Source organism: Rhamphochromis sp. 'chilingali' (genome assembly GCF_963969265.1).
Source record: "Rhamphochromis sp. 'chilingali' genome assembly, chromosome: 21".
In the NCBI taxonomy this organism is placed as follows: domain Eukaryota; kingdom Metazoa; phylum Chordata; class Actinopteri; order Cichliformes; family Cichlidae; genus Rhamphochromis; species Rhamphochromis sp. 'chilingali'.
The window spans coordinates 7,158,849-7,168,865 of NC_137949.1; the positions used below are offsets into that span (position 1 = coordinate 7,158,849).

At 40.3% G+C, this 10,017-nt stretch overlaps 1 protein-coding gene across 16 annotated transcripts in view; it reads right to left on the reverse strand.

Annotated features, from left to right (window-relative positions):
• mark3a (MAP/microtubule affinity-regulating kinase 3a) overlaps positions 1-9,718 on the reverse strand; it is a 46,325-nt gene extending 36,607 nt beyond the window's left edge. For 10 of the 16 annotated variants that reach the window (XM_080870294.1, XM_080870295.1, XM_080870291.1 and 7 more), the window contains exons 1-3: positions 9,080-9,717; positions 3,918-4,103; positions 3,000-3,053 (exon numbers count right to left, since the gene is read on the reverse strand). In XM_080870294.1, the coding sequence (XP_080726420.1) occupies positions 3,000-3,053; positions 3,918-4,103; positions 9,080-9,130 (291 nt within the window). In that variant the 5' untranslated portion in view covers positions 9,131-9,717. Of the gene's footprint in view, positions 1-2,999; positions 3,054-3,917; positions 4,104-7,226; positions 7,373-9,079 lie in introns of those variants that run through there. The other 6 variants (XM_080870283.1, XM_080870297.1, XM_080870285.1 and 3 more) reach the window with 3 other exon arrangements.
• Positions 9,719-10,017: the final 299 nt, after the last annotated feature.

The window sequence follows — 10,017 nt, forward strand, 5'->3', positions numbered from 1 at the left end:
CTGCGACTACAGCACAGGTGATGAGGATGTAACAGTACTTTTAGATGGATAGTCTTCAGGTTCCTGTCAGATGGACCGAGTCAGTTGTGAGATTAATGATGATGCTCCATTTAAATCATCCTCTGGATTTTTAAAGAAATACCACTGTGAACTTTTACAGATACCTCCAACAGAGGTGCATTTTAAATGCAAATTTCTGGAGCAAAGTGCAACAAATCAGCTACAAAGTTGACACCATATTCTACTCTTTGTGATGTCCTTCTGTGCAAATGCAGGCACAGTGCAGGGCAGGGGTGGGCAACTCCAGGCCTCAAGGGCCGGTGTCCTGCAGGTTTTAGATGTGTCCTTCATCCAACACAGCTGATTTAAAAGGCTAAATTACCTCCTCAACATGTCTTGAAGTTCTCCAGAGGCCTGGTAATGAACTAATCATTTGATTCAGGTGTGGTGATCCAGGGTGAGATCTAAAACCTGCAGGACACCGGCTCTTGAGGTCTGGAGTTCGACACCCATGGTGTAGGCAATAATCCAAACAAGTCAGGGTCATGTGCCTTTTCCACCCTTTTCCCAGCGTTGTTCCTTAAAACATCGGTATGATTTTTTTGTGTGATATAAAAGTGTTATAGTGAATATCATTACCATAACAATGGCATGTAATTACACTCCCTACAGTACATGACCAGACAAGCCCAGGCATGTCTGACAGGAAGATCTGGGCATCAGCCTAGGATGACTTTTAGCTCCTAAAAATGAACTACTTCAGCAACCTCCAACAGAGCACAGTACTTGTAATTAAAGTTAACAAATTAGTTGTGTAGTACGACTATACAACAGAGGATATTCTGGCTCTTATGAAAGCCAGATATATTTATTAAAAAACAAAACAAACAAAAAAAACAATAACACCTTGATGACACACACACTGGCCAGTGACATAAACATGTACTGCGTTTCTTAGTGCTCACCTAGATCCCTGCTCGCTTGCTGCCAAAGAAACAGCCATCTGTTTCTGTAGGTGGTGTTAAGTCTAATGATCCACTAGGTTTTACTGTTTTTGAAGGATTGGTTAAAACAAACAAACAAACAAAAAAAATACAATAATTACCTTTTCAAAGCCCTCATCTTATGCAGTTGTGAGCTGGTTTACAAGTGTGGTTACAACACAGTGGCTTAGTTTAGCTTAAGGACCAAAAGGAGAAAACAGCTACCCTTGCAACTACCAGGCCTGCTATGGCTCAATTAAATATATTCTAATTGTCTAATACATTAAAAGAAAAAAAAAGGTCCTGTTAGCATGGAGCTGGCAGGAACCAGCATCTCCCCCATCCTCATTCTTTATGCTAAGTTATTGTATAAATGGCTGAGCTTCAAGTTTGCCAAAAGAGTTAGGGTTAGGCCAAAAATGACTCCTTTAACAGGAGTGGTCCTCCTTATTATGAATCTTGCTGGATTCATTTCTCACGCAATTACTGCTCCAATTATCTAGGCCAAGTCAGGATTTCCTTTAACTCTAAAACTCAAAATCAACAACAACAAAAAAAAAGTGGGAAAAAAGAGATAGTTAGCCTATAAATGGCATCAGGTGACAGGAATGAGAACATTTAATGTGTCAGTCATGAAAAGACTTTAAAAAGCCTTTAAATGTGGCTTCTTTTCCCAGCTCGTTCCAATTGCTTAAAATAAACAGTAAAAAAATAAATAAATCTAAATCTCTTGTGGAACAGTAGGAAAAATAACTTGACAAGCACCTAAAAGAGTTTTTATTCTTGAGTGTGACAAAGCAGTAACCTAAAAACAACAAGGATTGCCAACAAAAGCCTCACGCTTTGTGTTTCTGTGAACAGCGCTGTCATGACTCAGTGTTTTTCTGTCAACGTAGTGTCACAGCCAACGCCAAAGGGCCCGGGCCTCTGAGATACAAAGGCCGCAATCAATGGAGCTTTGGAAAAACTGATGGAAAACCACTGGCCGACTGCTGAGAGGGATGAGGGAGAGAGGAGCCGAGCAGCAGGGTCCAGCTCAACATCAACACCCGACATCATAAGCGTCACCACCAGCTGCAGCCGCATTGCTCCGCTTCATCCCCTCTTATCTGTCTAACGATGGGGGAGAAAAAAGAAAAAAGGGCCTCGGGAGCTGCAGCAGAGTCGATATCGTTCCGACTTCCCCGAAACCACTTCCAGGCCCAGAGACAGAACCAAAACTCACGGCGGCACAGATCAAAACGACCACGCACACACATTTCTACTGCTAACGATTAGAAACAAAAAAGGAAAAGGACAAACACTGCAACGGGCAGCTCACTCTCAACTCGCTGACTTCAAACTGTAAAGTTAGACTGCCATTCACTAAACTGCAAAAAAAAAAAAAAAAAAAAAAAAAAAAAGGCATTCACCCTCAGTCTGTGAAATTTGCATTTTAAAAGAAAGCCCACTTCCTGATTTGGTTGATTTAACAAGGAAAACCAAACCATGGCTCCCAAGTTCCATGACAACCATGCAACATGAACTGGGAAAAGGTAGCGGGAGGAAAAAACAAACAAACAAACAAACAAAAAAGACCAAACTATTTTTGTTTCCAACACATCAGGAAAACCACCATCTAAAAACCTTCAAATGGGACAAATCTACAGCTATATCTTATAAGCCTGTTAAAACAGTTCCACTAAGAATTCTTCAAGCAAATTCAAAATCAAAGAAAACAAGCCTCAAACCATACAATCCCTTTTTAAAGGCCTCAGTCTGAAACATGTATCAGGCAACTTGGAACAAAGTGATCTTTACTGCAGCAAAAGCCTTATACCTAATCATAAAAAGAAGCTCCTAATTCACCCCAGGAAGCTCTATGGAGAACATAGCTCAGTCTCAGAATGCCCTGCTTCCCATTTACACAATTAATACGCAATCTGTTGTGCTTCATGAATTAGTAAATGAGTTCTGCCACATTATAACAGGAGAGAGAGAGAGAGAGAGAGAGAAAGGGAAGGAGGGGTAAATTACCTTCTGAAGGCTGTTTGGGTTCAGCTGTGTCTTGTCTATTATTTTAATTGCCACCTGTAGAGAGGGAAAAAATAGAAAGTTAGCTAAGTGGCAAATAATAGCAGAGGAGAAGTGTGGCACAGAGGAAGAGGAACATGGCACCGAAAACAAAAACCAAAAACGAGAAAGAAAAGAGCTGAGAAAAGGAACGTGATGCTGATGTTTTTCCAAACTGCCGTTTTAAGACTTGAAAACTAAACAGGGAGGGTTATAAAATAGTTTCAACATCCTCTTTGAGTTAAAAATATGTCTAAATGCACCTGCCAAATTATTATCTACAGAACAGAGAGGACAAAGGCAGCAGAGACGCTTCCTTTCCTTAAATGTCACAGGCTGCATTAAGAAGACGCTTGCCCTTTCTCCTCATCAATTATGAACAAATCAAATGTTCAGCTGCTACACACTGCACTGAAAACAACCATTACTGCCTACAAGATTTACAGCGATGAATGGGTTGGTGTACAAAGCTGGCAGCACTGTTTTTATGTTCCAATAACATACACATTTATGAAAAATGCATTTCAAGGCTCTAAATTGTAAAAACTAAAGCTAAAAGCAGTATTATAAATCAGGATCAATCTAACTGAAAAACAGGCAAGCAAAATTACAAATCTGACCAGACATTCAATGTTAGTGCTTGACAGTTTGTGAGACACTGCCACACACAAACACACACACAGGTCACCATCAAAGAGGAACTGAGATACAAATTAGGTGTGAGCTCAGCAAAGACATCCAGCTCCTTAACCGCAGCTATTTCGCAGCGTGAGGGAGAAGCAAACAGTGATAAAAACTTTTTTATCTGTAAAGCTTTGTACTGTTTTGGATCCTTTCTTAAAGAGAGAGAACAAAAATAGTCAGCATCACTGTACATCTTACCTCTCTGCCGGTGAGCATGTGTCGGGCCAGTTTGACCTTGGCAAAGTTGCCCTTGCCAATGGTTTTAAGCAGCCGGTAGTTGCCTACGTGGGGCTGCTGCGGCTCCTCGGAGCTGCGGGCCGGACGCACGCCCGTCCGGCCTGAGCGTGTGCTGATCTCCTGACGGCCATTGCTGTGAGAGGTGTGCTGTGGAAAAGGCACAATGTTAGACAAGCACTGGCTGTTGAATGGCTCTTATGTGTTGCAACATCTACTTGTAATCAATGGTGACTCATGTTGACCTGCTGTGGCACCTCGGCTCAGCAGGAAAAAAACACTACTGATATTTATAGTTCTGATGCACACAAAGAAAGTAAGCTTTTCTTCCAGCGGCCACAGATGGCTGATAAACTCTGTGCTTATCCCAGCAGTTTCAGAGTTTCATCAACCAAACATCCAAAAGTACAGATATTCCCATGAATATTATTATTATTATTATTATTATTATATTAGCTGAACAAGATCCAGCTAAATAATGTTAGTCAAATATTGTCCCACTAAATACTGTTTATATTGAAGTGACATTAGAACCCATTAATCGCATTTTTCAAAAAAGAAATCAATTTCAACCGTCACTGAAATGTGTAATATTATGGACCATGCACAAAGCCAAATGTGGATAATGCCAGCACCACTAACGGTCTCTCCTTACAGGTTTAAGTCCACATAAGTGCACTGAACAGGTTTATGCATCACCATGTTTGAGTGCTTGCATGCTACGTTTATTCGAAAAGCCTATTTTCATTTTCTGGTTGCAGCAAACCTGCCTTCCCCCACATTTTTCCACTGGTGCATAGCAAACACCACTACTTGCTTTCCTTTTAGATGCTTCTTTAAACCAACTTAATTATTGCATTTTCTCCAAAACTATGAAATATGAACATCATGATCAGTTTTAAATAATGTCAATATGGATAGAATATGTTGAAATCATAATTAGATTCATGTAAAGTTTGTAAATTGTGAGCATGACAAGGCTGTTAGTTATAATTTGGTATTAAGAGATGAACATAACAGTCACTTGGCTTCTTGTTTATGTGGCCAAGAATTTCAGGGCCACTTAATCAAGTCCTTGGACACAGATTTATTTGTTATTGTTTTGGGGAGGGTGGGCAAGGGGTAGAAGCTGCTAAACTACCCATTAATTCACTGTTAGAGATATTGTTCCAATGCAGTGCTTTGTCACATGCTTACAGAATGTCCTTATCAATCAACTAAAACTGAAAAAAGTAGCATATCCTTTGATGGGCATACAACAGTTCCATTAACATAAGGGTCCTTCTCACAGTGCTACCACAGCACCAGTGGTAGAAACTATAGAGAGGAATCTGAAAACCAACAATGTCTCCTTGCAACTTCTTTTTAAAACAGTTTAAACAATATGCACACCAATATTTGGCGTTTTCTGCTAACTAGCTGAAGCTAACCCTTGATACCCTGAAAAGTGTTCCTTTTTCTTGCCAATGTTTTCACCTGGTCAAAGTTTCATGTCAGGACTTTGAGGCTAGCAAAAGAGAGATGTCATGGAAAACACAGCACATGTGGGTGGGGGGAGGCAACAATGGTGGTTTCTACCGCTCAGTCTGCTGGCGATTACATACAACAATCACACAAAGCTCTGCATATGCTCTGAGCGCAATTGATCAACTAGTCATTTAATTCCAGTCGACTTCTTTCTTCATACATTTTCATTCTAATAAATGTTTTGGGTTAACAAGGTGCCATCTCAAACCTGCGAACTGCCACTTTAAAAACAGAAGTGAGGTGATGGAGAAACGTGCCTCTACACACATTTCCTGATTCTGTATGAGCACGCTGAGCTGTCGAGTACAAAGTGGAGAGGGGTTCAGTGTTAGATTTAAAAAAAAAAGTGGTGATAAAACACAATAATGACATTAATTGCAGAGATGGGACCTTCTCCTTGGTTAGAGGCTACACCAGATTACACATGCGGCAGCATCATGATGTGTGCCCTGTAAGCATTAGGATTACAGGGCAAATTGTAAGTGTTCCACAAACAATTTATAGTCTTAATGAAAAAGAAAATTTAAATTATTTTATTCACATTGCTCATTTTAAAGCAGAGCCGCTGTATGTATCACAAACAGACAATGTTATGACAGCAATTTAAAAAAAATTCTACAATACTTTTTAAACAAAATAATCTCATCAGTCTTGCAGGAATAAGTAATCACAGGCCACTTTATAAGGTACACTTGTGAAATATAAAATAATCTAGCCAAATCGAAATTCTGCTTTTATGAAGCGGTGACTTCCTGTTTTTGTTGAGATTGGCAGATTAAACTTTGTTTTAATTATTCAGGTTGTAGTAGCATGTAGTGGCTAACTGGACTACACTGCACCAAGCTTTTAAGATTTTGCAACAGTAAAACTTTGGATAACCACATTTCTGCTCGGGATACTTCTGGAACGCAGCAAACAAACAGAAAACCTAACACACTCTCCCCCGCATCGTTATCATGTAATCAAAGAGAAACTGCACAGCCTTGTGATTTTGAGGTGGTGTACTCTGACAGCACAGCTGATAGATGGATCAATTCTTGGGTGCTGTGCCCAAAAACTGGAACAACAATCTGGCAGATACTAAGTGTGGCCTCAGTATCGACCACCTTACCAAAGCCTCATTAAGGGTAGTGATGCACTCTGCCCCACCCGGTTCTCCCCATCCCCTACAGTCCCTAACCTGGCTGACCCCATTCACTAAGCAGACAAAAGAAAGAGACACTGATAAAGTGGGAAATTAAACAGACGTGTAGTTGCTGCAAAATTAAACATTTAAGAAACTGTGCACAGATTGCACCTCATATCAAGGCAAGGTCAGTTAAAACTTAATTAACACTGCAGAGTATTAAAAAGTATCAGAGCAGTTACAACACAGCAACTCTCAGTAAGAAACCCATAATTTGGTTATACATGTACAATGACAATAAAGTGCTATTCTATTCTAGTCTATAAGGTCACTTTAACAGCACAGACATACTTTTAAGTCACTACAGGAATATTTTAGGACTTCTACAGCGATAGCAGAGGAGATAAAAATACCATCAACTAGGATAAGGTCACTGTTGGATACCAGAGACAGACTGGGAACAAATGCAGTGGAAACACTCAGATGAAGTTTTCATTATCTTTGAACCACACAGAAAACATCCACCTGTGTTACCATCGTGTTATTTTTCCAGCTAACAACTTGTAAGAATTAAAACAAGAACAACAACAACAAAAAGTCCCTTTTTATTGGTTACTCACAAAGCTGCGGTGTCTCCTGGCTGCCTGGGAGCCAGTCATGTTTCGACAGGAAAGCACTGCGCCCCGCTGACGATGCCCACAGAGATTCCCACAACACCAGATTTTTCCCAACTCAGAGCCCCGATAACCGCAGAGACACAGAGAGGGAGACGGCAGGAGGGGGAAGCCACTGATCCCAGTCAAGCCTGCGACAGCCAGACACACCCGAACCGGAAACCAGACGATAGGCTTTCATAATAAAGGCTTCCTGTCGGCTCCGTTCTCATTGTTGCCAAAACGGAGGAAAACGCCAGTATCGAATTTCGTACAAACCTTTAACGCTTCCAGAGCTGCCCCTAACACTTTATTTGGTACTGCTTAATCTTTTGCCAATCAACGTCAGCGCCTATGAAGATATTAGAAAAAATGCCAATCACAGTACCACATAGTACAAATGATATGAGGTGTTTATTTCTGTCCACATATATAAATATTAAAAAAAATAAGGTCTTAGACCCCCCCCTCCAAAAAAACAAAAACAAATTATCAGCACTTTACAACAAAAATGTTTTAAAATGCTGATTAATTCCCTTTTAATCCCTGTGACGTGAAATGAGCCCTTGTATTTACTGTTGCCTCTACTGATTTAGTATTTCAGTGCCTGCTGGTCAGTAATAGATCACCAGAATTCTCTGGCGTCTTATCACCCACATGCTTCTCTCGTGCAGTATAACCCTTATCACCATCCCGCTCTATACTGCAACTCAGATGAGTCATAAGAATCTGGTGGTAGTTCTTGCATATTTGTACCCATGGAATATGGGGGGTAAATGTGTGACAGAGAAAAAGCGTAGGGGAGATAAGTTGCAAAAGACCTCCAGGATACACACAGTCTTCCATAAAAAAAATCAAATAAAATGAATAAATACAAATAAAAACTTTGCAGCTAAAATATTCAGGACATTAAATTCTGTAGTAAAGATTTGATTTTCAGTGGAACAAGGGTTGAGGTCTATTAAAGAGTGCCTAAAAATTTCCACTATAGTCACTTCCACTTTAAAAAGGAGAGAACTATAGGTATACTTTAAAAAAACAACAACAAACAAAACAAAACAAAAAACAAAAACAAAACAAAACAAAACAAAACAAAAAAAACCCAAAAAAAACCAAAAAAAAAAAAAACCAGCCCTTTGGTGATTTCTGTTTATTTAAATGTACTATATAAATAAATTTGAAATTAAGAAAAATAGCGGAGAGTCAAATTGACCAATCCTGCATATACATTATGCTCATTTTGCAGCTTTTATGATTAAGTACGCTTAAGTTCTCCATTTTAGTTCAATTCTAATTTTGAAAATCCCGACCGGAAGCTCAAATGGCTACATTGTCACTACCTTCACACCGGAGGTTCTGTTAGTCACGAGGGGCGGACTCACGAGGCCCTTATTTGGAAGCTGAACGGGTGAAACCTCTGAGCGACAGCTGGGGGAGCCAATAGACAGGCTGAAGACAAACTACTGTTGCCTGCCAGAACCAGCAAGCAAAGTACTGTGGTTTTGTTCACCGTTGGGCCTGAATATTCTTAGTACAGTCTAATTACCTACAGTCATATCGATACTTCTCACACACCAACAAAAAATACACACCAAGGCGCAAATAAAGCCCATTACTAACACTCATTAACAGAGGCGTGTTTGACGTAGAAGATATGCTTGTTTACGATTTACCAACCAAGTGTGAAACAACCATCTATCATCCGGTCTAACAAGGCAGCAAAAAGCTATTGAGGATCTACGTTTTTTTGGCAATCCCGTGATATTTTTACATGTACTTAAAGAAAACAACCCAAGAAAAAACAGCCCCCTTCTACTTACACTTTCCGTCACCTTCTCGTTGACTGTAGGTAAAGGAGTTTTTGTTGACATCTTTTATTCCTTCTTCCTCAGCCAGTCGCCGTTTTAAGTCCAAAATACACAGTCTTCAGCCCGACAGCCGAAGAATGAAATTATTGCTTTGCTTTTCGGCTTCCTCCGGAGAAACAGTCTCAGCATGGATCGTGACAATTTTCAAACGAGACCGGACGTGTTAGAGTCGAGCACCTGAACAGCTATGGGCAGGAAAAACCCTCACTAAAGAGCATAACAATCCCTCTTACAGCATTTACACGGCGTGTACAAACCGTGCATGGCCTGTGCTAAACTCGGCAGGGAAACGAAATCAGTGTCCGTCTGTCCGTTTAGGTTTGAGTCACTGGAGCTAACTATAATAACGTTAAGGCGCTGTCGGTCGCCACTTCCAAAAATCGCCACAGGCTTTTCTTCCACAAAACCACTCTGTCTAGAACCGTGCCATGGCGTCGAGTGTCACCTCTGGATAATTCTCGGAGTGATTCAAAAGATTCAGGTAGCTGAAATACTCGTCGTCGGCTCGGTTTCTTCCATCTCCGGCGGCCCAAAGTGAAGCGGGTCTGTCTGTTTTAGGTGGGACCAAAATGGCTACTCAGCGGCTGGGCTGGATTATGCTGCCTTCACGGACACCAACTGAGCTCCGACATTAGAAATTATTCTAAAATGTCGGTCAACCGACCTAATAATGGCATTTCTTTGTTCGACTGGGTGATTCAAGAAAGATCAAAGAAAATATTTTTTCTCTTAGGAATAAGATTGAAGCTTTTGTGTGCAATATACTACTTAACAAGCTTAATAAAAAGTAAGAGATTGTCATAGGATTTAGCCTGCAGTTAAATTGCTTTTATTAATAAATATTTTGTTGATTATTTTCAGTCTCTCTGCAAAGTTATTATTATTTGACC